This window comes from Ammodytes marinus (assembly GCF_949987685.1).
Source record: "Ammodytes marinus genome assembly, chromosome: 13".
Classification (NCBI taxonomy): domain Eukaryota; kingdom Metazoa; phylum Chordata; class Actinopteri; order Uranoscopiformes; family Ammodytidae; genus Ammodytes; species Ammodytes marinus.
In genome coordinates, this window is record NC_137217.1 from 18,325,541 (window position 1) to 18,352,675 (window position 27,135).

Genomic DNA, 27,135 nt, shown 5'->3' on the forward strand with positions numbered 1-27,135 from the left:
CCAGTCCCTGCTTCGAGCATGCGCACTGCAATCAGCGATACTTGCTTTCCACGCGTGAAAGACTATCACATTGGGACAAGACATAACTTATATATAGAGATATAAAACTATAAAACTTATTTTCACCACTATGGGAGGACAAGCCAAGGGCAAAAAGAAAAGCAAGTCGAAGAGGAAAGACAACTCAAACACAGGTAAATGTGTCATTGGGTTCAACATGTTGATAGATATTTACAGTCAGTGTATACGTCAGACTCAGAAAGCATAGTCGAAATTAACCTATTTTGATTTCAACTCGTGACTTTACGAGACCGAATGATACATTACTAACTTTGACTTTCCACTTATGTAATCCCCGAAGATGCAGGATTTGTTGCATTGTCACCTCAGGAAAGAATGAAAGTAAGGATGCATGAAAAAGCCAAGAAGAAGACAGCTGAGAAGTACTCTGTCCAAAAACTGCTAGAAAAGGTAACATTGGCACGATATCCACAACAGAAGTACATCACGTGTCTTTCATTAATTTTTTTAAATTATTTTTTTGAATTCGGATCTTCTTGTGCATGTTTGTTATTTTATCGTGTATGTATCCATCTCTTGTGTACAGACAGAGGAATGTATGGACAGCTTTGACTTTGAGATGGCCGGTCTTTTCTGTCAACGAGCCCTGGATGTGGAGTCGGACAACCTGCATGCTCTAGACATGCTGGGACACATATACTCTGAACAAGGAGACATACAGAAAGCTAAAGAAATATCCTTTATGGAGGGCTTTTATTCTCTCTTGTTGTGTGTGTGTCATGAATTCAGTCCTTCAATTAAAACACAGTTTTATTGCCATGCTGTTTTTGAGTGCAGCGATGATTGTAGGCATCCTTGACCATCTCTCTTTAAGCTTTTCTGCGTGCTGTGGAACTCAGCCCAGATGTAGGACATAGTAAGTACATGTACCTGGGACAAGTCCACTCAGGCCAGGAGGCTGTGGGCTACTACACCAGAGGGATACAAGTCCTGGTGTCTGCACTGGACAAACAAGCACACACAGTGAGTGCACCCCCCTAAACATCCCATTATGATCCATACTGTACATCACACACCTAGGGACAATTGCCAGTGCACATCAGGCTCAATGATAGTGTAATGATATTCATTTTCACAAGAGGGTGCTATCTATCTATCTATCTATCTATCCATCTATCCATCTATCCATCTATCCATCTATCCATCCATCCATCCATCCATCCATCCATCCATCCATCTAAACTGGTTGGATAAAAAACTGTTAGGATAAAAAGTAAGGGAAACGAGAAAAATATGATAATAATACTGTTATAATGGCTCAGCTTTAAGTTTTTTTTCAGTTGAATTCACAAGTTCTCATCGCTGCATTATGTCATTGGTGTCAATTTAAGTAACGTTTCCTACACTTTATTAAAAATTGACATCCAGGAAAAATGTATTACATTTCAACATGCCATCTTGAAATGAACCTTACATACCCGACCTTTTAATTTTGCACTGAAAACTATTTGCATTGATTCATTGTGTTGTTTAGATTTTGTTGGAGCTATCAGGAGAAAGGGCTTTTGTGGTAATTTGAAGGCAGCTGGTTTGAGTTCATGTTAATTAAAGTTGTATTAATTGAATATTACAGTATGTACAACTGCAAATGAGCACGTTGCTATCTACGAGGGCCCCCTTGTTTACATACCATTTGTTTAACTACCATTATACAGAGCCTAGGCTGTGTAACACCAGATACATTTCCCAGCATTTACAATGCACTGACAGGTAGCGCATCATCATATTCTGATATTCTTGTACCATAATGTGTAATGTCATCAAAAAAAGTATTGTTCAGGAACCGGTATCAAAGTCAAGGTATCAGTATCTGTATGGATATCGAAACGTTTTAAACAATACCCAGCACCGATCCTCATAGATGTTTTTAACAGCAGACATTTTGAATTATCCCATTAAGCCATGACAGTGAGCCAGCATACAAGATGCCTGGACCCTGAAACCGAAGCAGCGAAATAGAAATCAATCGCCTTTAACTTTTATTACTTACACCTGAGCTTTTCTTACCATGACACAACTTAATCCGGTAAAAGAATAGACAGGATAGTTTCTTGAGTAATACAGTCAGGATACACATTTGTATGCAATGTTTTCCTTTGATTGAATGACTTTAAATACGTAAATAAAATAAAAATAAAATAAAGATATTGTGCGTGCCATGTTCACTATCTTTTGATTGATTGTGCCTGATAGAACTTTTGACACCTTACAAGTCATCTGCCCTGTGCACTTTAAGCAGGCTCAGGCCGGAGCTGCTGCCCCACCAGAGGAGAACCCTGAACTCCCTACAGCCAAGGACGTCTGTGTAGCCTACTGCTCCCTCGCAGAGATTTACCTAGCCGACCTCTGGTACAAGAGCACTCTGAGTTACTCTCTGGACACTTGTAAACCCATTTCAATGTTCCTGCTTTGGTTATGAGTTGAGATTTGTCTTTCTGTGTGTGTTTGTGTGTGTGTGTGTGTGTGCGTAGCATGGAAGAAGGAGCTGCAGACAAGTGCCGAGAGTTCATTGAGAAAGCGTTAGAGAATCACCATGACAACCCAGAGGCTCTTCAGCTCATGGCCAGTTACCTGTTCAGTACGGAGAAAAACCAGGTCGGTGTACACGCACGCACGCACGCGCAAACGCACACACACTCTCTCTCTCTCTCATAGAGGTTGAGTTATCACCACATTAAAGTGAGAATCTGCTGAGTTAATTATTCTGGGCAAATTGATTTGTATGCCATTAATCACAAAATGGACACGTACATTAACACACACGCACACAGACAGGTCATGCTGATAGGAATGTTAATTACTGGGCAGATCACCGAGGTCAGATAGTCATCTGATAAAGAGAAAGTAGCTCTATTGGACACACTTTGGAAAAGAAGCAACGAGAACTTTGCAGTTTGAATTATATTTGCTCTATTGTACATCAAGAGATACTTAAAGTATTGCTACTTTGCTAAGCGTTTTTTAAGGCAGATGACATTCAAGGTGAAACCTTCTGTGACAATTTTATGTGGAGCATCCTGTTCAAATGGTAGAAATGTGCCGCTTCTGAAGTTTTGAGTTTATCAGGCCACTAATCGTTTTTTGAGTTAAATAAAACGCTTGATTTAATCTATTAAGTTTACTTATGTTGCAGAATAAACGTACCATGAAAGTTATGATATGTATCTTGGCATGTCATGTTTTAAAACATAGCACCCTCTTATCTGTTTTCAAAAAACTATTTATAAAGAGGGTAAAAGTAATTTGAAAATAGTGACGGCAGTGGGTTATCTGGAGTAACCAGCTAATTTTTTTTTTGGAAAGGCACATTCCAGATTCTTATATTTTTTCCAATGCTGTGAGCACTGCACATATACTCCAATTAATCTCCTTTGTATTGGCAAAGTTTGGGCTGTGGATATCTCAAAATCTGAACTAATCAATAAACTATTTTGCATGAAGTTACATTCACCAACATGAGGAACACAAGTGGATATGTAATACTAGTTGTAAGCTGTAGGGGTCAGGATGGCTCTAGTCAAACTCAATTGAATCCCACATCCAGCAGCAGTCTATTTCAGAATACTTTGGTAATTATGTCAAATAAAACCTTTACACCTAAAATCAACCCTAAGGCCATTGATAAAGATAATTCAGGATCCAGACTCAACAACTTATTTTGCTTTTTTAGTCAATTTGTGGGTGCGGGTGCAATCATACATACCTGTAAATTACACGTTCATGCTGTCTTTCAGGAAGCCAAAGAATACCTGCTGAAAAGTGTTGCATTGTGGCTACCTGCCCAGAAACAGCGTGCAGCTTCTTCCAGCACAGAGGAAGACATGCAGGTGAGTTGGAGGAGCTCTGCTTGTTTTTTTCCACTCTTGACAGCAACCAGCCCTCATAAGATCCCAGGTTTATTTATAAAGCACTTTCAACTAACAGGATTTGTCACAGTGTGCTTTTGCTGTGAGCACAAACATAAGGACACCCGGTAGAGATAAAAAGTAAGAGATAATGAAACGAGGGATAATAAAAAATAAAAACCTGTGGGTTTTTGTGTGTGTGTCTGTGAGTGTAGGGAGAGAGTGGATATGAAGGCACAAGGCAACGCCAGCAACATGTACAAAGTAGAAGTAAGCAAGTTACTACAGGGAATTTGACAAAGGGATGTCATGTGGCTGTAATGTCAAAAGTTTAGACAGGTTGTAAATGACACCAAATAAAAACTTCCTGTGTTTAACATTCAAATGTCATATTTGAGGCCAGGGTAATGAGGTGAGACAAGAAGAAATCCCAGTGGACCCAGTGTTATGGCTCTTATCTGTCGGAGCAGGTTGATCTGAACTCAGCCTGCCGACACTTTGCCTGTGATTAACTGCCACAAAGCTGCAGAATGTTTTGTACCTCCAAAAATTGGATTGTGTTATTATCAGACAAAGACAGAACTATGTTTGTGGATTCTGTGCAACGCTCACCTTTTTCTCTCTTTTTATTAACCAGAATGAGCTCCCTCCATACGAATCTCGGATCACCTCGGCCAAACTGCTCATTGAGTCCGAAGAATATGAGGTAAAGAAAAAAAGATCCGTGCGTTGTGCTCAAACACTCTCTGCCGTTATTGGTTTGTGAATGTCTCATGGTGCGAGGGCGGCCTGGCATTTTGTGTGTGTGTGTGTGTGTGTGTGTGTGTGTGTGTGTGTGTGTGTGTGTGTGTGTGTGTGTGTGTGTGTGTGTGTGTGTGTGTGTGTGTGTGTGTGTGTGTGTGTGTGTGTGTGTGTGTGTGTGTGTGTGTGTGTGTGTGTGTGTGTGTGTGTGTGTGTGTGTGTGTGTGTGTGTGTGTGTGTGTGTGTGTGTGCGTTTTTCCTTTCTACTGAATAGCACTGACGGTGGGAAGGCCATGCCTGGTTTTTATCCCCTCCAGTGTTCAGTGTCAATAATTGAAGAGTGGTATTTACTGAGCGGGACAGGGTTAAGGGGGCGCACAGGGGTAAGGGGGCGCACAGGGGAGGGCCGGGGGTGAAGAAGAAAGGGAAGGCTGGGGAAAAAAAGGATGAAAGCTCTAGTCTGATGAATTGCTGCCATATCTGTGATACACAGCACACTTCCAAATCACTCATAAATTTCCAGTATTAATGGCCTGGATTTTAGTGTCTCTCACTGTTTTCAGTTCAGTGCTAAAAACCTCCACACAGTCATTAATGCTCCAAGTCATTTTCTGTGATTAGTGCCACACCAACAACCGTTCAGCTACTTTCTGTTGCGATCCAGTGATTAATTTGTAGTCACTCTTGTTGAGTGGTTTATGGTTATCTCTGACTGGAAATGCGAAGAGTGTCCCCCCCCTCACTCCCAAACAGCCCAGCTGCAGTTATATGTGTGTGTGTGTGTGTGTGTGCGTGTGTGTGTGTGTGTGTGTGGGGGGGGGGGGGGTGTATGTGTGCGTGCGGGAGATGGGCTGTCAGGTGTAACAGTAAAATGACAACGTCTCGGTCCACGGTTTTTGACATGTCGTTTGTCTTCATCCTCCTGTTGGTGTCATCACGCCCGGAACACAAACTGCGCACATTCTGAGTGCTTTACAACGTGACCATATTTTGCTGTGTGTGCATGTACTGTATACATGTACACATCCCTGCACCAGATTGGTCACATTTGCTGCGAGCCATCAGTTATTTGAAAGTTTCTGACAGAAATCAAGCTACTTTCTGTCTATTTTCTGTCTGTCTCTCCAAGACTGGGACTAAGCTGGATTTGACATGAGGGACATCCTCTCTTCTTTCCTTCCTCTGCTTTCAGTCACACACTCATTCACGATCTCTCCCTGTGGACTACACATCTTTACACAATTCTAAACACTGTTTAAAGTTGTTTGCTTCCAGCCTGTGGTTATCAGTTTGACGGCTACCTTCTTATCAGGGTGCCAGAATGCGACAATGTGTTTGTATTCTTTCCCTATTACATTTTTTTTCGAGTCCGAACTGAGCCAAGCCTTTGAAAAATGTATCAATACATTTGCCGAAGAAACACATTAATGCTATCTTTGCATAATATTTAGCCGCATAGAGTTTGAAAAAGGTTTTGGAGAAAAATATTTTTTAAATAGTCTACAGCTTTCCTTTTTAGATTTTTTCAAACCTAAATACACATGGAAACAAAGCTCAAGATGAAAGTAAGTTTGACTGAGAAAGTGGTTGTTTAACAAATCTTGAACTAATTATAAAATTGGTCAAGAGTGTTTCAACCATGACATTAACTGATGATCAAGTGTTGCATTATTTTTAATTGCCTCATTCTACTTCTAAATTAATTGGCATTGTGAAAGAAAACTGTGCGGTAATTGATTCTTGAAAGCACTATAGTTTCATGACTGCTGGTCTTCCCTTAGGTCTTATGTGTTGACATAGATCTGTGCCACTTCATTCGGAGTGGGTGAAAAAAAGTCACCAAAAACCCTTTTCAAGGTATTTTTCCCCCCTTTTGATTGTTGAGGAGGAACGCTTGAATCCATGCCAAATTTGTGTGTGATTACCGTAGCTGTGATGGAAATGAGCAGAAGCACATGAGAGGTGTTTAATAGCAGCAAGCAAGACACGTGTGCAGGAATTGTCCAACAGCTTGATGTATTTTTTCTAGTATTTCTGAGCCAGTTCCTTCAGAACAGAAATAAACTACTTCATGAAATAGATTGGTCGATAGAGTATATATATCACCAGTCATTAACAGTTTATACAAATAGATTTTTATTTTATTATTACTCAAAAATGCAAAGTATTTGTTGGTTACAGCCTGCGATATGTTAGAATTTCTACCTTTGGTTTGATTAAATCATTTTGAGAAAATATTTAAAAATACTTTAAAGTAGTAACAAGCTTGCCCTCATAGAACTGTTTTCTCACCGTCAGACACAAACACAGACATTATCGTCATCATCACCTGTCACCACTAATTAACCTGCCACATAGCAGACACGCACGCACGCACGCACGCACGCACGCACGCACGCACGCACGCACGCACACAGCTAGACAGACAGACAGACAGACATCCTACTCTGACAGCCATTACGTGTCTGTTCAGCAGAGTTGTCACAGAAGCCGACGGTTAGTCTCTTGTCGTTGTCACTCTAGTTTGCTTTTATGTTATCCATTGAACATTTCTGTTCTTAAATTTAAATGTACTTGTACTTTGCAATGTTGTTTGCAAGTACGGTTAGCACTGCCATCCCCAGGATTTATTTATGCGTGTGTGTGTGTATGGGTTCCTGTGTGTTAAAGATACGGCTTGCCCTCGCTTGTAAAGTGATTTGTCTTTCTCCTGTCTTTGCTCTGCGCTCTGGTAAAATGATTCTGTTAAACAAAATTGCCTAAAGATTACGCGCGCACACACACACACGCGCGCACACAATGGCCATTATAAATGAGTGTGTACCCATAGTGCTGCTTTTTTCTAAATAAAGAGGACGGGAGTGTTTGTGCGTGTGTCTTTGCGGTGCCCCGTTGTTTTTTCAGTGCCGCTTTGCATTGTTTATAAAGGTACTTTTTGCAACCTTACTTCTTGTTTTCTCACTTTTTCTTTGGTAGTACCCCCTCTCCTCCCCTTATCTTCACCAGAATATTAATCTTGTTGTTGTTTAGAGCGTGAAGCGGCTTAGGAATCTCTGAATCTTTAATCACATGCCCCTGGGTTGACCAGTGTAGTTCGGAAGGAGTACAGTTAGAGACGATATAATGCTTCATTGCGCACTTATCCTAGCTCCCAGATATCTCTTGTTCTATTTTTGTTGCTCCAAAACTGCCTGTTATATCAGCTGTTTAATACCCAGATCCTTACTCCTATCTCTTGTATCTAGTGCTGGGCTTAAATTACTTTGTGTTTGTAATGTTCTGTATGTATGTGTGTGTGTGTGTGTGTGTGTGTGTTTGTGTATGGGGATGTGGGTGTGGGTGTGTGTGTCACATTGGTGTGATTCAATGTTAGTCAAGAAGCTAATTCTGAGGCTGGCCATGAATCTTTTCATCATCAGCTGTGATTAGTTGTTTCTGTTTGTGTATAATTAATCAGTCATTGATTAAATCAGGACAATGGGATTTCAGATGATAATTGGTCTGGCAATCAATCAACTTGACTCCCTGGCATGCACATCTGCACACTCTAAATGAGATCCTCTCAATTAACCCGACTGTCCCTCAATCTAACCAGGCTGTTGACCTCTTTATAGCAACTGGAAGCAGGCCGGCTTAATGAAAACCGAAAAGAACTCTGAAGAGCCGGTGGGGAAAGAATTAGGAAGCACTTGAGCTAATAAGACTTCCTTAACAAGACACAAGTGCTGCTTGTTGTTCTCACTGTTGTTTGTAGGTTTGTGTAGTGTGTGCGCAGAGTGGCGTGCATGGCGTGCACAGGTATACAAGCTTCTTTTTATACTTACCCTTCACCGTGGGTGATTGGCTAACAGTCGCCTCTCACCTGAAGTTGATAAAAATCAATAAATCATCACCTTCGGCCACACACACACACACACACGCACGCATGAAAACACACACATACACACGCATGCACGCACAAACACAACCACAGAATATTGGAGGGAGAGAAGCAGAGCAAAAACAAACACACAAAGCCTGTTTTAGTCAGAGTCTGTTTTCTCTAGAAACTTCCCACAGAAAGTGATCCACTACGGCAAAGGTCCCCTAACATTACATTGTTTGAAGCCTCAAAAGACTTTCATGTTGGTTGTGAAGGGGATCATGCTGGGTCATTCTGATAGCTAGGTTTACCTTGTGTCCTATGGAGTGGTGTTGATACTTGGAATGTATTAACTTATCGACTGTTTACTTCCATAAATGGATTAATGGCGCTATCGACCAGAGTGGCCATAGTGACTATTGACTGTGCGATAAGCACTGGTGAGTGTGTCTATCGACAGCCATGTCTGTTGGCTTGTCGGTATCGACGATGTTGTACACAGGAAGCTAGTCTCATAGGCTTATCAGAGCCTCTGATCACTCTGATTGATCCAGCTGCCTGGGAGACACCACTCTGTGAGCAACATTGGTCTATGGACTATAAGTGTGTACTGATCAATGTATGAAACCTTAATGTTATTTTCTGGTATGTTTTATATTTGATGAGGATTTTCTTTATACATATTATTTTAAAACATTTTTTTCCCTCTCTCTCTTTCTCTCGCTCCCTCTCTCTCTGCTTTAGATGTCGGTAGACGTCCTGGAGGGTCTTTTGGAGGAGGATGATGAAGTTGTCCAGGTAAGCAATAAAGGCTTGGCCCAGCTGTATTTGTCTTGATAAAAAATGTGCTGGCCAGCTTTTGCATTCTTCTTTTGTGATGCTTTTCCAGGCTTTCAACGCAGACTCTTTCAGTTGCTGTTTGTTTTCAGGGGTTCCTCTCTTCAGTCGCCTCTTTAGCAGGTAAAATGCATACTCTATAGGGTTTAAGTCTGAAGATTGACCTGGCCAGTCTATAACCTTTCATTTCTTGCCCCTGATTAACTCCTTTGTTGTTTTTGCAATGTGTTTTGGGTCATTATCTTGCTGCATGATGAAGGATCTTCCAATCAGATTGGTTGCATCTTTCTTTAAATTGTCAGTCAGAATGTTTCTGTAGACTTCTGGGGCCGTATTCACAAAACATTTTATCTTAGCGCTAAGAGTACTCCTAAGGAGCACTAAAAGTTCTTAGTAAGGAGTAATTTCTTAAAACCTATTCACAAAGCTGATAAGATCAACTTTTACTAAGGAATGGGAGGGACTCCTAGGCTAAGAATAGAGGGCGGTGTTGACCCTGTTGCTATGGATGATGTCATGTTCATACCTTCTATGCCCACAGTGATTGGCTGAGAGGGAATGAGAGCTAAGAGTGAGTTTATGATAGAAACACTGTGGGAGATATCCATATCGTGTCGCTGTATTAAAGTGAAGAGTTTTTATATACAATTAATGACAAGTGACACTGATTTAACATGAAACCAAGATACTGCAGGGTGTCCCACACATTCGTTCACAATTAACCTACAATAGCACCACATAGGTCTATTCATTTAAAATGTTACAATGATTTGAATCGGAAAAAATATCCTCATTGAACAGCTGCACGCCATGCACTCTCACTGTATTTCCCTCAACGGCGGACTATGCCGCAATAGTCAGACAGCGACAAACCAGGAAATTCGCAATTTAGAAACAACAACTGGCGAAATCGTAAAGTGCATGCGGAAGGAAAAAGGCGAGACACGCAACTATACAGTAGCGGACCTGTGGAATGGAGGAGATGGAAGCGCCACATATGGGCCTACTCTAGTAACAAATTAAACCCAAACGTGACACCAACAGTAACTTTCAGTGCATCGTAAACCCAAAGCAACTGCAGGAAAAGGAACTTAATACATAATTTTTTATATAAATATAATAAATATAAATGTGTCTATACTTTCTAAACATAGCTTTACTAAGATCATTAAACCCTTACAGCTATTAAGGTACCTTTTGTAAAGCTCACTAGCATTAAATCTCTCCAAAATGCCATCAAATGAGTGTCTGTGATTTACTCTTAGTGACTTAGGTAGGGCCCTATGAAATCTGTTTTATTTTTTTCCAAATTCCGTTTTATTTTTTCACAAATTCCGTTTTTTCCGTTTTAATCTCATGATTTCCGTTTTTTTACAATTAACACTCATTTCGTCATCAGAACGAGTGTCTAATTATTGCGAACAAATAATATTCTAACAATTTAATCAGATATAAGGCTAAATTTAAATGTGTGCTTAAAAAGAACGAAAAAACAAATGTGTTGGGTATAGGCTATAACAGAAAATAAAGCCATTCATTTTGTGCTTCAAGTGAAACATTAAATATTATTTTTACATAAATAATAAAGTCCTTATAAATTTTTCAAGAAGCTGGACTAGAGTGAATATTGGACAGGCTTTATAGGTCCTTGGCTTTTACCTGTGGGACAGCGCTTCACCTAACAGCTGGCTGCAACACCAACCTACAGTCTATTGTGCGACGGAGAGCTAGTTATCATTAGCATCAGCGTTAGCCGACATCACGGCAACAGCTGAATAATGTAACACATTACACAAGTTACACTACATGAAAACAACGGGCTGTAGACGCTAGAGTTATAATTGCGTGTAGGAAACATTGTTGAGACTGGAATTTCGTACCACAGCGGCCGTTCCATAATACAACACTCCCTTTAGCAATGGCTGAATATAAGACCTCCCTGTGCTGTGTATCTGCGGGAGCGAGTGGCATTAATAACTTAAAAACAGTAAACGTTTAACATGATTACGGGCTTTTAGATGCTTTAATCATATGCCGAATTTATAAACAGACCATATTATTAACAATAAATTAAGTTATGTACATGTCAGAGTTACGTACATGGATACATTCATAAGTAAACATTGAATAGACAGATTTGTGAAAGGGGTTTGGCGCCGTGTGTTACATTAGCGATCCTGCAGCCAGGCTCTACTTTTCACGGCAGTAGTTTGGTCTTTAGATGTCGCCAAACCAAAATTCCTCCCTAGTTCTGCTTTAATTTCAACCGTGTTGTTTCCCTTTGCCTTGGAAATTGAATTTCACCAAAATAATGGCGAATTCCGTGACATTCCGTGTTAAACAGTAGATTCCGTTTTTATTGCCCGATTCCGTGATTCCGTCCGTGTTTTCGTTATCGCGGAAATCATAGGGCCCTAGCTTTTCATAGATTTAGGAGCTAGTTTTAGCGCTAAAATGCTTTGTGAATTACACTTATCTTAAAAAGTTAGGAGTCCTAAAATTAGGAGTGAAACGCCCCTTATTTTTGAGAGTTACTCCTAAATCAGCACGTTAGGACCTACTCTTAGCCTTAAAATGTTTTGTGAATATGGCCCCTGAGTTCATTTTGCTGCTGCCATCATGTCTTACTGTTGTTGTCGAGATGCACCTTTACCAAAGTGAAGGAAAGGCTAAAGTTTGGAGAAAGAAAGGATCTGCTCATGATCCCAAACATACAGGCTCATCTGTGAAATTTGGTGGAGGCAATGCCATGGCTTGGGCTTGCATGGCTTCCTCTCGGATGGGCATTGGTGATGTAACACATGATGGCAATAGCAAAATGAACTCAGAAGTCTACAGAAACATTTTCTCTGCCAATTTAAAGAAAGATGCAACCAAACTGATTGGAATATCCTTCATCATGCAGCAAGCTAATGACTCAAAACACTGCAAAAACAACAAAGGAGTTCATCAGGGGCAAGAAATGGAAGGTTCTAGACTGGCCAAGTCAATCTCCAGACTTAAACCCTATAGAGCATGCATTTTACCTGATAAAAAGGAGACTGAAGAGACTTCCCCCCAAAACAAACAGCAACTGAAACTGGAAAAGGATCACAAAAGAAGAATGCAAAAGTTTGGTGATGTCAATGGGTTACAGACTTGATGCAGTATTGAAAGCGAAGGATTGCAACAAAATGTTCACTTAAATTAATTTTAAGTCTATCTGTTCTAATACTTTTGCTTACCTAAAAATGTGGTGTTCCTGTATAAATAATGCTATCTCCTCATTTGTGTATCAGATCCAAATGTAAATACCTTGAAATCAAAGCTGAAATGTTGATCTATTATCTCATATTCATATTTTGGTGTCAAACCCAAATGTTTCCAGTCTACAACAAAAAAAAGGAATTGGCCTCACTGTTCCAATACTTTTGGAGAGCACTGTAATTGACCATTCTTGAGCAAACTTGTTCTAAGGGGTGCAAGTTTGCGCCACTAGTCAATGCAAAGGATTCAGGATTTTACCAACTTTTTTTGTGTGCACACAAAGAAGTGTCTACACATCCGTACTTTTTCAACACTTGCCTTCAACACTTAGAGTATGAGTGAGAACCTGAATGTTTATTAGAGAGTGTCGTAAATGGCAGTGTTTCTCTGCGCTTTAGCAGGAACGCTGTGCTGTCGGTGTGGGCTCCAAATCCCCACTGTCAGCGCTAGAAGAAGTGAAGGTGTGTCACTGAATGTCAGATAGCAACAGCACAGCAGCATTTTGCTCTCCCCCACTTCCCCTCAGGCTCTGCCTCCACACACACACACACACACACACACACACACACACACACACACACACACACACACACACACACACACACACACACACACACACACACACACACACACACACACACACACACACACACACACACACACACACACACACACACACACACACACACAGCTGACAGATTGAGAGCAGTCATCAGGGGGCTGAACTTTTAAACTCACTCCAGAGACGCACAGCTGTGACGGTGTCACTTGATTGGAGCAGACCTACAGCCAATCACACACACGCATACAGTCACCATTTCTGATGGTCAACAAGTGTTTTAGTCAGATCATATCACAGTTGTGTTGCTGCTACAGTCATATTAGTAATGTCAGAAGCGTATGACAGACACATTTGACTACATTATTACCCCACAGTTTAATTTCCTCTCTTAAAGTTGAGTAGATAATGGTTAGCTCTCGCCTCCTTCTCCTTGCTCTTCCGTATCTCAAAGTAGGAACCGAACAGCTGAGCCTGTTCCCTTGCCAATCTTGTTTCAAAGCCACTCCGTTCAATCCTGATGCCTTTGTTCTTCCTTCAGCAGCACCATATGGGAACTAAGATGGGCCTTCATTTTTTAGATGACAATAGTCCCGGCGATTTGATTGACAGCCTTTTTCATTACGGATGTTTTTGTCTGGGGTTGTAGTCGGGTAGAGTGAATTCTCTGAAGTTCTTAATTAGCTAACTTTTACTCATGTTTTAATTTTGAGTGAAGATGGGCACACGCAATCGGTCTCCAAATTGTCAAATATTTCAAAGTCAAGCATTTCCTAGCCTTTGTTTTAGCTGTTGTTGAAGACATTTGGGAAGAAGTTGAGATGTTAAGAATTTAAGTCACACTGCTGATTCTGCTATATTTATCTAGTGCTGCTGCTCTGATAACTTTGGCTGCAGGGGGTATAGCCTCCCACACAAAGCATGCTGAGCACCAGTTGTGCATTCAGCGTGGCGTGCTGTAATTGTTGTGTTTGTTAACTAAATGGTTGATTTGGCAGAGGTGCAGGTCCCCGCTGCCTCTGCCCTCGATGAATAATGAATTAAGCAAATATTTGTATCTTGATGCTTGAAGAACAGTGGACTGGGTGCTCTTTGGCCTTAGATGAGAGGCGCGCACACACACACACACACACACACACACACACACACACACACACACACACACACACACACACACACACACACACACACACACACACGTTCACTGAGAGTTGAACATGATTGTGTTTAGAGGTGGAAGAGCAAGGAGAGCTCCGTGGATTTGAGTAAGAAGGAGCAGAAAGATGTGATTTTTGACAATAAAGGAGCTGCACAAGGTAATAGGCATAGACGGACTATACATTACCTCTATACTGTATATACAAGGCAACATACAATTTCAGCATATAACTGTAAAATTGGAAAAAATTTAAATAATAAGAGATGAAGAATGAAAAAGCCAAATAATGATATAGTTTATTGTATGAATAAATGTTCTCAGATGAACTCAGGTGCCCAATCTTCGGCACCACCAGTCATGTTCCAAATGTGTTTATTATATAATTTAATTAGTTTTTTTTCTCTTCACCTGTTGTTGTGTATTTTATGTTTTTGCATTGAATATTGTTTATGTATTGTTGTTTTTCCTTTGAATTTGCTTTGAACTCGACATCATTGTAAATGAGGGTCACCCCTCAATTGGTCTCTCGAGGATAAATAAAAGTTAAATGAAATATGATGTTTTTAACACTATTATGCAATATTACACCACCTAAACGTGGCTATTGTTTCTTTTTTTCATGCACCCACCTCAACTGTGACTGTTTACATTAAGCTTTTAGCTTCACTGCCCCCTGACTTCTGGAACAAATTAAAATATCAAACCTTCAAACCCTTAAACAAATTTAGATCAGTATCTTAAATCTGACAAACTCTATCTGCAACTGTTGTAAATAGGCTATATTGAAAATAACTATATCGTACTTTCAGCCACGTAATTCTCATTAAGCCATTCTACATCGCTGTCTAAAGGTTTCAATGGTTCTGGCTCTTTTTATCAGCTTGTTATCATTTTTGCCTTGCATTGTTTTGTTTGAGACGACGTCATTGGAAATGAAGGCCACCCCTCAATGATCTCTCCAGCATAAATAAAGGTTGATTGAAATGAATGAATTGTAATCATACTACTAGTGGCTGAAGCTGAGATTTCAATCATTTGTTAATTACATTTAGCTGTATATTTCAACTATTTTTCAAATGATTTTTGTTATCTGTTTGAACCATGTATGCATTATATTTATATTATATAGCATTATATTTATCATTTATTTATTTATTTGGCTAACTTCCTGCCGTCTGTCAGCTACAGCCATCTATCTATTGTATTCATTATTTTCAGGATTTTTTCAACTATTTATTCAATAGTTATGTTTTCTTAACCATCTATCCATTACCTTTGGTAACTGTGTTTATTCATTAGTTTCAACCATGTATCCTTCACTGTTTGTTTAATTTCTTCTAGCTTGTTAACTAGTTTTCACATACTCAAAATCCCAATCAGAAGTTTTTATTTTGTCAAAACTTCATTTCTGTTTTCTTAAAGTAGTTGAGTTCTCCATTCTTTCCAGTACACCAACTTGCAACTGCAGAAGTACCCGCCATATTACAAGTACTCCTGGTTAGCAATCACTGATCTAAACTGCCTGTTATTTATATATGCTGTTTCATTTAGCCAAAGTGAGTAATACGCCTGGAAAGCACGGCAGGCATTCATTTCTCATCATTAAATCCTCATGGACAATAAAGCCAGGGCTAAACATGTGCCTTCCAACTGCCTGTAAATTAAATAGTACGGTAACACTTTACAATAAGGGCTACATACATTAACTGTCAGTTAATGCGTAGTTAATGCTATTAATGGTTAGTTAATGCATAGTAAATGTCTATTAAGGATTAAGTAAGTGTTAATGCTTAGTTATTTACAGTAAACTAATGCTTTGTTAACTAATGCTTAGTTAAGCATAAACTAAGCATACCAGTTAGGTAATGCTTAGTAAATGCTTATCAAGCCCATATTAAGCATTAACTAACAGTTAACTTAATTAATGTTAAATGAATGTACCCTTATTGTTAAGTGTTACTAATAGTACACACCTTTTACTTCATTTGGAGCATTTTTCTTTTGAATATATTGTTTTGCAAAGTCCATTTTTGTATCCAAGGTTATCAGAACATGGCCACAGGAGCCGTGATGAAACCTTTTTGATTTTAACACTGCTCTGTAGCAGGTGGTGTGGAGCTGAAGTTACCGCGATGATGTACGTCAAGAAATTGAGCCACCAAATTGGAACCAGAAAGCCCTGTCAAGGCCGAGAAAGCTTGTTAACCCACCTGCTTTGTGAGACAGACCCCAGAACTGTGGTACTTCTGCTCCTCCACCATTTCTATCAAGGCAGTTGATTTTTTTGGGGGGCAAAACTGAAACGTGTGAAATAAAGGAATTAACAGTCATAATAAAAAAATACTGTCTTCCTCTAATTTAATAGCAAGGCTAATATCGTCCACAGCACAACCTGTGAGTATGATATCATTTGAAAAGCAAAGAAAACACTTACAATATTTGTTTATTTTTTTTTATTTTTTACAATTTATTGTTTTACTAAAGGCTTCAATAAAGCCAATGCATCTTTTAACGCAGAAAGTGTCATCTGGTGAGATGGAAGACACAGATTTTAATTTATTACGCAGCTACGGCATGTGCATATGTGCATTTGCATGTATGCAGCTTGCTAAACATGAGTACAGTCTACTGTGTGTCAGGATTAGATCAGGTTGACAGTTAGTATGTGAATGATGGATCGCGTGTGTCCGTGTGGTTCCGAGGTACACGTCTGAAACGTGTTTGTGAAAGAAGGACGTTGGATTTCACGCACACATGCTCCGTGAGGGTTACACATGCTGCTGTCTCCTGTCACAGCTCACTTGCTGAAGCACAGAGCGCTTTTTCTCCTTCTGAATCTTTGCTAGCTATCACGTCCCAAACTAACCCACGCCTCTCTTTCTCTTGTGCCTCCCCAGGTGTGGTATCTCTCCGGCTGGGTGTGCTACCTCCAGTTGGAAAAAGCAAAGGAGCAGCAGGAAAGAGAGGGAAGAGAAGTGACAGAGGAGGATAAGGAGGAGGCCAAGGCATTGACGGAGGCGGCCAGATCATACCTGACCAATGCTAAGAAGGTAACCTGGGTCAAGACAACTACTAGTCATTCAATTTTCCCACAAACCAAACTGTTGCTGCAGCTGTGATTAATATTATATAAATACACTTGACTAATTATTCAACAAAGCGCAGCCGATGACGCGAAGTAGCTTAACCCATTTATTCAAGTATTTGACTTAACGCACTTTACTTTACTGACACATTTCCATTGCAATACAATTTATACTTCAACTCTACTACATTTCAGAAGTAATATTGTGCCTGTAGTCCAATCAATTGATCTATCAGCCATATTTGTCACATTTACTATTTACACAAGTTACATTTACTGCATTGATTAATTTTGATATTTTAAGAACATTTTGAAATTTCGAATGCAGGACGTACTGTACATGTAAATAAGTAAATAATCGGAATGTTTCTTCCACTAGTGTGCAAGGCAACTGTGAGTACAGAACGTACACTTTCACACTAGATGAGAACTAGTTTAGAGAAAGAGTACTTGTAGTACTGTGAATGCGAGAGGATCCTAAGCTCCATTGTGGCCATAGAAATGTCTATTTGTACGTTCGCAAAGAGGTTTAATACCCCTGCCTGCCCCGCATTACACCCCCACCCCCCACCCCCCCACCCCACACACACACACACACACGGAGTGATGTGTCTCATTCATCCTGTCAGGGTGCAATGCCTCTATGGAGCCGTGATTCATGTTAGTCTAAAATCCAATAAGCTTGTAAATCAGACAGCACTGACTAAGGGATGGCAGCCCCCCCGACACCTACAATACCCCCGCCCCTCCTTTGACTGTCCTCTCTTTTTTCTCCTCCCGACCAAACTACCCACACTACCTCCCTCCCTCCTCTCCCGCCCCATTCCGTTCTTGTACAGATGAGTAGGGGCAGCAGACTGGTAATGTATTGATGTCTGTCTCTTTGGCCAGCAGTGTAGTGACAAGCCTGTCTAAGCAGCATGCTTAGGGATGTCCTCAACTGAGACAGGGAGCAAGCGGGCTTTGAGCTGCATAGAGGGAGCAACGGAAGAATCTATGGGGCGGGAAAAGGCACAGGGCACATATAGTTTTGTGCTGAGTTAATAAAAAATAAATAAATAAATGGAATTGAAACAGGGAGAATTAATTACTTTGTTATTTTTTTGCACAGAGAGAAGGAATAAAGGGAATAAACGGGTGAAAGAATTGGGTGAGGCGTCAATGCGTGACAAGTAAACAGCCTAGCTGTAAAGAAACAGGCGCAGAATAATGTGAAAGGTAAATGCAAAAAGACCTTGAAAAAGGTGAGATGGAATGTGGAGAGAAAACAACTCCACTTTGTTGTGCCCTTAATATCTCAGCGTCTGGCTTTGGCTCACCTGTGTGTCCATCTCTACTGTGAAGTTCACATTCCTCTTGTTTATATCAGAGCTTTGTTTCTGAGCGTCACTGAGTGTTAATTATTAACGAGTAGTCAGTCTGCTAGTTAAAATGAGCTCCAACATGGAAATGAGGCCTCAAAGCCCAATGGCTTTTTGTGGCGCCAGTCCACTTCTCTGCATACTTTATGACTTTGCTCCGTGTGTGTGTGTGTGTGTGTGTGTGTGTGTGTGTGTGTGTGTGTGTGTGTGTGTGTGTCTTTGTGCAGGGGAGCGTGCACGTGTGACAGTGAGTGAAAGCATTTGGGTAAACAGAGGCACACCTTATGTGGATGCACATATTTAATTATGGTTGTGTGTGCCAACTTGCATATCTAATTATTTGTTAAGAAATGTCTTAATTATTCATCTCTTCTGTAATCCATACACGTGCACACACTCACATGTGCTCTCTCTTTCACACACACACACACACACACACACACACACACACACACACACACACACACACACACACACACACACACACACACACACACACACACACTTCATTCAGCTGAGATGCTCTTAAAAAGGAATGATGGGGAAGAATGGATGGTTTGAGAGGACAAAAAAGAAGTGTAGGAGAGGAGCAGCATTTGGAGAATGGAAGGGAAGGCGAGTGAGGGAACAGATTGGATGTGGGGGGTGTGTGTGTGTGTGTGTGTGCGTGTGCAGGGGGTGCAGCTGGAGAATAGTGGTGGGGGTAAAATCAATAGTAAACCGGACGTGAAATGGAATTTGAGTCTCAGCCAGATAGGGTACGATTGAGGAGGGATCTGCAGTGTATTCACAGAGGACAGCGTGTGTGTGTGTGTGTGTGTGTGTGTGTGTGTGTGTGTGTGTGTGTGTGTGTGTGTGTGTGTGTGTGTGTGTGTGTGTGTGTGTGTGTGTGTGTGTGTGTGTGTGTGTGTGTGTGTGTGTGTGTGCGCACACAAAGGCAGCTAGGGCAAACAGAGGTCAAAAGCTTTACTATTTGATGTAGCTGAAAGAGTATCCCATGAGCACAGATTGTGGGTATGGTCTGTCCTAGGTGTGCTTGTGTTGTAATTGTAATGCCTTTCCCTACTAAGGATGTGACTGGAGGACTGAAGTGTTAAGGTGTGTGTGTGTGTGTGGGCGCGTGGGTGCGTGTGTGCAAGTTCGCGGTCGGCTCTCTCTGGACTTTCAGCGACATGACCTGTTCACGCTTAAGAGGGTCTAATCTTGCCAGTGTCAAACCCTTGCCAGTGAAGAAGTGTGTGTATGTTTTGTATGACAGAGTGAGACAGAGACGTTAACAGGAAGAGAAAATGTGTAGAGTACAGTTCATGTAGTTATTGCTCTTTTACCAAAGAAGAGAAGTACAGTAGCAGTGCTCTGTATGGGCTAAAAACGGGCATGGGGAGCAGAATTGAAAAGGGAAGTTGAGAGGTGGGCTAGATTTTGGCAATTCTGCTGTGTGTGTGTGTGTGTGTGTGTGTGTGTGTGTGTGTGTGTGTGTGTGTGTGTGTGTGTGTGTGTGTGTGTGTGTGTGTGTGTGTGTGTGTGTGTGTGTGTGTGTGTGTGTGTGTGTGTGTGTGTGTGTGTGTGTGTGTGTGTGTGTGTGTGTGTGTGATACGTGCGTGTGTGTGTGTGTGTGTGATGTGTGTGTGTGATACAATTCTGAGTGTAAGATGTGAAAATATGAAGAGGTTATCGATCTTCTTGACACGAAGGTCATTTGGTGAGAGTGTACGAATGCAAGTGAGAGAAAAGCTGGAGACAGTGCACAGGGGGAAACTGCTCAGAGAAGAGAGCGAGAGAATGAAGGCATCAGGAAATATAAGAAAAGAAGAGGTGAAATGAAAAGGGGAAGTAAAGCATAGATGTGGAACAGAAGGTGAACACTGATGGAATGATTAGGCTTTCATCACATAATCAGCCTGTCTTTGCTCCACTATAGTTGTAGCACAAGGTTTCTTCCAATAAAGGGGGGTAAAACCTGCCATTCTTTGTACGAAGGGTACATTTGTGCTTATTACACCTTGGTCCACTGCACACTAAAAGAAATGCACTCGTAGAAAATCGTAAGCAGGACTTAAAACGCTAAAAGGTGTTTTTCTTTCTAATGTGCTTAATTTATGGTGTCAAAGAGTGTAAAAAAATATCCCTTTCTTTTTTGCATGGTTAGTATTTATTCTGTACACCTTTTGTAAGCCAAGCAGAGAGCCCCCGCAGACTGCAGTATAATGACCAGGTTGAAACCTCATTCAGCTGCAGGATTGCCATGGTAATGAACCAAGTTTAGATATCTTTGAAGCATTTGGGTCAGCCTAAGTCAGTAATCATGTTCTGGGGAACATTCTTTCTTTCTTTTTGTGCTTCTGAACAAAATGTCATGGTACTTCATCCAATATGTGTTGCAATATCTCAGTCTTAACCAAAGAAGCCGACTTTGCCATGGCGCTAGAATCGCTAAATAGAAAAAGTGTGTAGACAGGGACAACAGACATGCAACTCCGCATGTGTACAATATGGTGTGTGTGTGTGTGTGTGTGTGTGTGTGTTGTGATGGCAGTGGTCAAGTGTGCTTTGGGCTCTGACATAAGGCTTGAAAGTAGTGCAAAGTGGACCATGAAAAGGTTATACGACAACACACCCACACACACACAACACAATAGGGCTGCACGATATTGCCCAAAATGATTATCACGATTATTTTGGTCAATATTGATATCACGATATTTTACCACGATTATTCAGTAATTGTAGTGAGTAAAATATTTTTATTGGATTGTCACGTAAACATAACAGCGCTTTCATATCCATGTGATCGGCTATGCAATATTACTGATAATGTACATATATTTGCATAAATATAATAAATATTTACCTGAAGTCAATGCATTTCCACAAAGAAAATATAAATCAAAATATTGCACCAAAACTTTACTCAAAATCAAATCAACAGAGCACTGCTTTAACTTTTCCTTGTGCTACATTTCTGTTGAATAACACATCTTTGTTTCCTCACCTGACCTCATTGCATCTCCTAAAAGCAAAAATATAAAATATTTTACTCCATTCATTGTACCTGCATGATGGATGTGTATAAAACTTGATTTTGAACTAAATAAAATTGTGCCCACAATGTATAACTAAAATAAGTATATTATGAGCTGCGCCCTGTCAAAATAAATCACAACCTATATGGCTCTACTATGTCGGAATTTAATTTGAAAGGACGGAGACGGGAAGTGGCAGGTAACACTCAGCAACACGCTAGTTAACTGTAGCTGCCTCTCATGCCTTTACTCCCAACGCGAGGTTTCATCTTCGCTTCAGGTCGTGTGTACGCTGAGGCACTGACTGTATGGAGTTATTAGCAACCCTGGGAGCTTGTCTAATAACTGGAATAGTCATTGCAAACCCACTAGGTTCTTATGTAATGAAAACGTAGTTCAATACGCCAGCAAATAGGAACGACCAAGGATACGAACTAGCAACGGTGGAATAGTCTACTCGCCCCGCTAGACTGCTTCAGCTGACTGAAGGCTCCGGCTCAGCTGTTAGCCAACATGCTTAACCAGAGCTCCATCTAGCTAACAAAGCATTATTCCCCAAAATCTATAACAATTCACGGAGAAAATGACTGCCGAACATTTACATGGCGGGCTGCAGCCTGAAGCAAAACGTACTCACGTCGTCTTGCTGGAGTCCTGTCGGACATTAACCATGACTCCTGTGTTCCCTGCTCTCCTGATACATGCAAAGACGTGTTGAAAAAGTATTCCATTGTTTTCTGAACGAGTAGTAGCCCTGTTTGTGGACGTCTATCCATCAAAACTATGACGTAGGTCCTTAGGTGACCCGTTCGCTATACATTATACTCTTGACAGCGGTCTGTCTGGCTGGATAACAGACCTGGCAAAGTGTCATGTAATAATGGGTTATAAATCCGGTCCCACACAAAAAAAGAGACTAACAAGGGGATGTATGTGATTTCACAAGCGCAGATGTCTGCTCTCGCTCGCGCGATAAGCAGCAGCTTGCTTCTTCGCGCGGCTCTTGGAGTGCTTTCTGTCTATGCGGGCAGAAAATTGTTCACACTTTGGGGGCGGAGCCACTGGACTTTGATTGACAGCTCTCGGGGAACCTGGGGTTGCCAGGTTGGAGCATGAACAGGCACATGATCAGCGAGTGGTTTGGGGAGGGATTGATTTGCTTCGCAGCTGAGCACACATTTAAAATATCGCACATTCATGTACACGTCATCGTGGGAAGCCAATATCGTCATCGCGATGAAAATTCGATATATTGTGCAGCCCTACAACACAACACACGCTGTCCCTTTCTCCCTACCTCCCTCCCTCTCTAGGCAGCTCTCTGGGCCGTGAAAGTGAGAAGAGAAAACATAGGCTGTTGCAAATGAGAAATGCTGGTGTGTTTTTCGCGACGGCAGTGCTGATCTCAGCAACGTTGGGGTGCAGAACGTGTTAAGAATAGCCCCTGTTTGTTTTGCTAGCTGAAAGCATCGCAATGAATAATCACATCCTATCCAGCAGACACACAACGCTATTGATTCCTAGTGAATATCCCAAGATATTAACAAAATGTCCAAAAAGTGTAACGTGTTGTAGAACATGCAGTGTACGGTTTTTCACGGTAACTGTATATATTAACATTATTACTGAAGTCATATGAAAGACCTATACCTCTTTACCCAAGGATGTCATGTGCAATTACTATGTGCATTGAGCCAAGCGTATTTGTAAAGCTACACCAGCTTTTATTAGGAGTGCTCGGTGTGGATAAACATCTCCAGGCATTTCAGAGTGACATTGGCGGAATGAAAATCAGTTTTTTTTTCTGTTATATTTGTGTGTGGGTGTGTGTGTGATTCTCTTGAGGCAGAGAGGGTCATCTCTTCTCCCGGTATCAGACCCTGTGCCTGGACCTGGGTCATGGTCCAACTCCCTGGAGCTCCATCCTGCAGAGGCAGCATCCACTTAAATATATATACACACACTCACTCGCACACACATATCACCCGCGCACACGCACAACTACACATTCTTCTACTCCAAATGAGTTCCCATGGGGCTGCGTGTCTCCTGTCAGGACCCGCTGTTGCTTGGAGACTGGTCCTGGGGCAAAGCAGTCACACTCTCTTTTTCACTCTCCTGGCCTCGTTACACTTTTAGTAAGAAAGATGGCACTCAGCTGCTTATTGTCCGTGAGCCCGGATCTGTGCGTGCTTGTGTGTGTGGTGTGCGCTTGTGCCTGTGGACTATATGAAATAATATTCCTAGATCATATAAACTATTCCCCACGCTCACCCTCTTTTTCTCTCTCGTTTTATTTCTGGAGAGAAAAGCATACATATGAATGGCTGTTTCAGATCCCCCTCACTCCGTACATGCACCATGCACAGAAACGCAGTGTTATGCTCGCCTGTCCTTAGAGGTAGCGCAAGTAGCTTTATCACCCAGCTCCACTTTGAGTTCAGTAATTACACACAGTATTTTACCAAGATGAATCTGCTGCCTGCTTTTGAGAACAGGATTTTTTTTTTATCTTGCTCTTTCATGGCATATTTCACCAAGATATAACAACTTTGATTGTGTGCGTGCGTGCATGCTTGTGTGTGTGTGTGCATGCATGCTGCACCAATGAGAGGAAGATATAAATGGTTGTTTTGTGTCCTGTGCTCGTGAATGGTGTATCAAATGTGCTGATTTGCCGAAAGGACTGTTTACCAGCATTTTGCGAGGCCGTGGAAGGCTTTGCTGCTGACGGAATGCAGCTGCTGTCGGATGTTTCAGTCGGCCTTAACCGGCACTTTAGATACTCAGAACCTCAAGGCTGCTCACTATAGCCTCAAATCCAAGCTGCTGGTGCCATATAGTGATGCACTGTTATCTTTCAGTGACACGACGGAATAGCTTCGCTCGTGAGCTATCCGCACACTCACCATATCTCATTTCTTACATTTCCTTCCGCCGTATAATTTTGCACTTCCATGTTTCGCTCTGAACCTTGCCGCTGTATATAACCTACTTGCTATTTAAAATGTGTCCTCCCTTTCCAGTCCACTCCCCAGCCCCATTGCACACTTGCATCATCCTCTTTTTTTTTCTTTTTCTCCTGGTTTCTCCAGCTGTATGGAAAGCTGCGGTGTGATGACCAGCCGATGTCGGAGCATGTGGAGCAGCTACTAGCCGAGCTGGGGGGAGAGATGGAGGGAGAGGAGGCAGACTCAGTGGTGGATGACAATTATGAACCCTGTAGTGATGAAGAGGAGGAGGAAGCAGAGTCACCCATGGAACACTGACCACCACAGCCCCTTTTTGTTTTGTTATTTCACTTTCCCCCCCATCATGATTCCCTCCTCGTTAAATTGTGTGCTCTAAAGTGCCTTTTTTTCCCCCACTGGTGATCCATTTTTCCACACCTCCTTTTTTAAAAGATGAAACTGGAGTTCAAGTAAGATGCACAAAGCAGTGACATTAAACAGTGTGTAGAATCTCTTTCAGCCAGTTGTCCTAATGCTTTTGGTGAAATAATTGTATATTGAGCAAATGATGAAAGATTCTGATAAAATAAATGAGTTTTTAGAGCTTCACTTCTCCAGCGAAAGAAAAACCACTTTGGATGCTTTTGCTTTTCTATTCACATCCACACAAGGTTTCTCTCAGTAGTGCTGCTTCCTTCTCTGGCTGCAGTTAGGTGAAATAAAATGAGTGAGTCTTTTAGCATCAATAACAAACTGTTACTGTTATCTTTACATGTAAGCATTCTCATATTTCAAGTGTATGTGCAATTCTTGAATTTTAATGCTTTTTTTTTTTAGTTCAGTTCAGTTTATTCTCCCGTTTTGGATTCTCACTCTCCTGAGTCATTGGATTCAACAAGAAAAGACACAATAGAAAGAATTTGACATCACCTATTGCAGTGTGCATGTCTCTCTCCGCTACACTGTTCAAAGTGTCTTGCACAAAGCATTTCAGAAAGGGAGAAACAGGCAACTCTGCATTTTTCTTTTTTTTTTAACTAGTTTTCTCATTGCAACCTTTTGCAAATCTCAGACAGGGTTATGTAGTGTAACGGCATGGTTTAGTTTATTGGCAATGGCACAATAATAGACCGTTTTTCAATTGAGTGCAGAAAGGTGAAGAGACAGTTTGTGCTTCACATTCTGCTATTTCTCTGCAAGAGTAACCAATGCCCAAAATGTATTTCACAGCTTGATAAATGTATTGTTCAATCTACAATCTGACAATATTCGATGTATTTTTTCACAATACAGCCCCTAATGCAATCGAAAGCTTTAAAAAAAAAACACATGTACACTCCATTACTTTTGCTGCATTATTTTTCTCTCAAACATAATAGCATTTTTAATATTGTTTGTATACTAGTTTGATGCACCTGTGGAATATATTGGACAGAACAGTGTTGTTCTGTTGAATATATTTGCACTTTTTTTAAGCCCTGATATAGACATTTTCCCCCTGAGATACCGTTTTCGTAGGGGGACCGTTGTATGTGATGTGCATGCTGTATAACACACATCCACCACAGTGTATTTCTTGGTGCACCACGCCTGTTAACAAACACCCCCACACCACAGGCACACACACTGCTGCGCGGTCCCTTTGAAGAATTTCATAACCGGTAAATGGGAATGTTATCTCAGATCCTGCTCCCCGATAGTGAACAAGCTGCAAGCTGAGAGGCCTGTTTGGATAATACAGGAGTTCAGATACCATGATCTGATTGTGCGTGTTTGTGTTTAAGAAGCGTAAAATAAAGCTCAGGAGAAAAGTTACCAAGATGATTTTGCTGTCGTGTCTGTGTGTATATACGCCGCAGATCTATTGATAGCTTAATGTGATATGATGTGTTGTTATTTGTGGCCTGGGCTTTGCTCAGAGATTTTCACGTCTCCTATGTTTAATGTATGATAATGCACCAGAAGTACAGGCCTTGAGGACTTACTCCCTGGAGCAATGCTGTCATCTAGCATTTGGCTTACTAATTAAAATGAGCTACGCTGTGTATGTTTTTTTTTCTACATTTGTGTGTGTGTGTGTGTGTGTATGTTGCCGTGTTTCATCTGCACTCCTGTGTGTGATTTACGACTCCAGGGTTTAGTGAACATTAGCAGTCGGCCCTTTACTGGTTATTCTGAGCTGACCTACTGTAGTGTGATTCGCGCCGTGGTGGACACAAAGCCTGTGTTCTCAAAACCCTGTGCCATTCTCTCACCTGTACATCAGCCTCCGTGCGGCTGGACTATTTTCACTTGCTGAGAGAGGCGAGTGCAGTTTCTACACAAGGACACACATTCAATCACTGGGAAAAGGACACTTGCTGTTCGCTCGCATTCTGTCAGTCG

The 27,135-nt window shown here is 41.2% G+C and overlaps 1 protein-coding gene across 2 annotated transcripts; it reads left to right on the plus strand.

The window, feature by feature from the left end:
- The first annotated feature begins 46 nt into the window (after positions 1–46).
- LOC307260045 (uncharacterized protein) lies at positions 47–26,795 on the plus strand. Of its 2 annotated transcripts, none has more exons than XM_080040168.1 (11): positions 47–194; positions 362–471; positions 608–752; positions 893–1,044; positions 2,318–2,430; positions 2,553–2,676; positions 3,816–3,908; positions 4,564–4,632; positions 9,274–9,327; positions 17,228–17,380; positions 24,895–26,795. In XM_080040168.1, the coding sequence occupies exons 1-11, from the start codon at positions 131–133 to the stop codon at positions 25,066–25,068; spliced, it is 1,251 nt and encodes a 416-aa protein (XP_079896294.1). In that variant the 5' UTR covers positions 47–130; the 3' UTR covers positions 25,069–26,795. The 2 variants fall into 2 exon arrangements, with proteins under 2 accessions (XP_079896294.1, XP_079896295.1); XM_080040169.1 differs by having other exon boundaries at positions 2,321–2,430.
- The last annotated feature ends 340 nt before the right edge of the window (positions 26,796–27,135 follow it).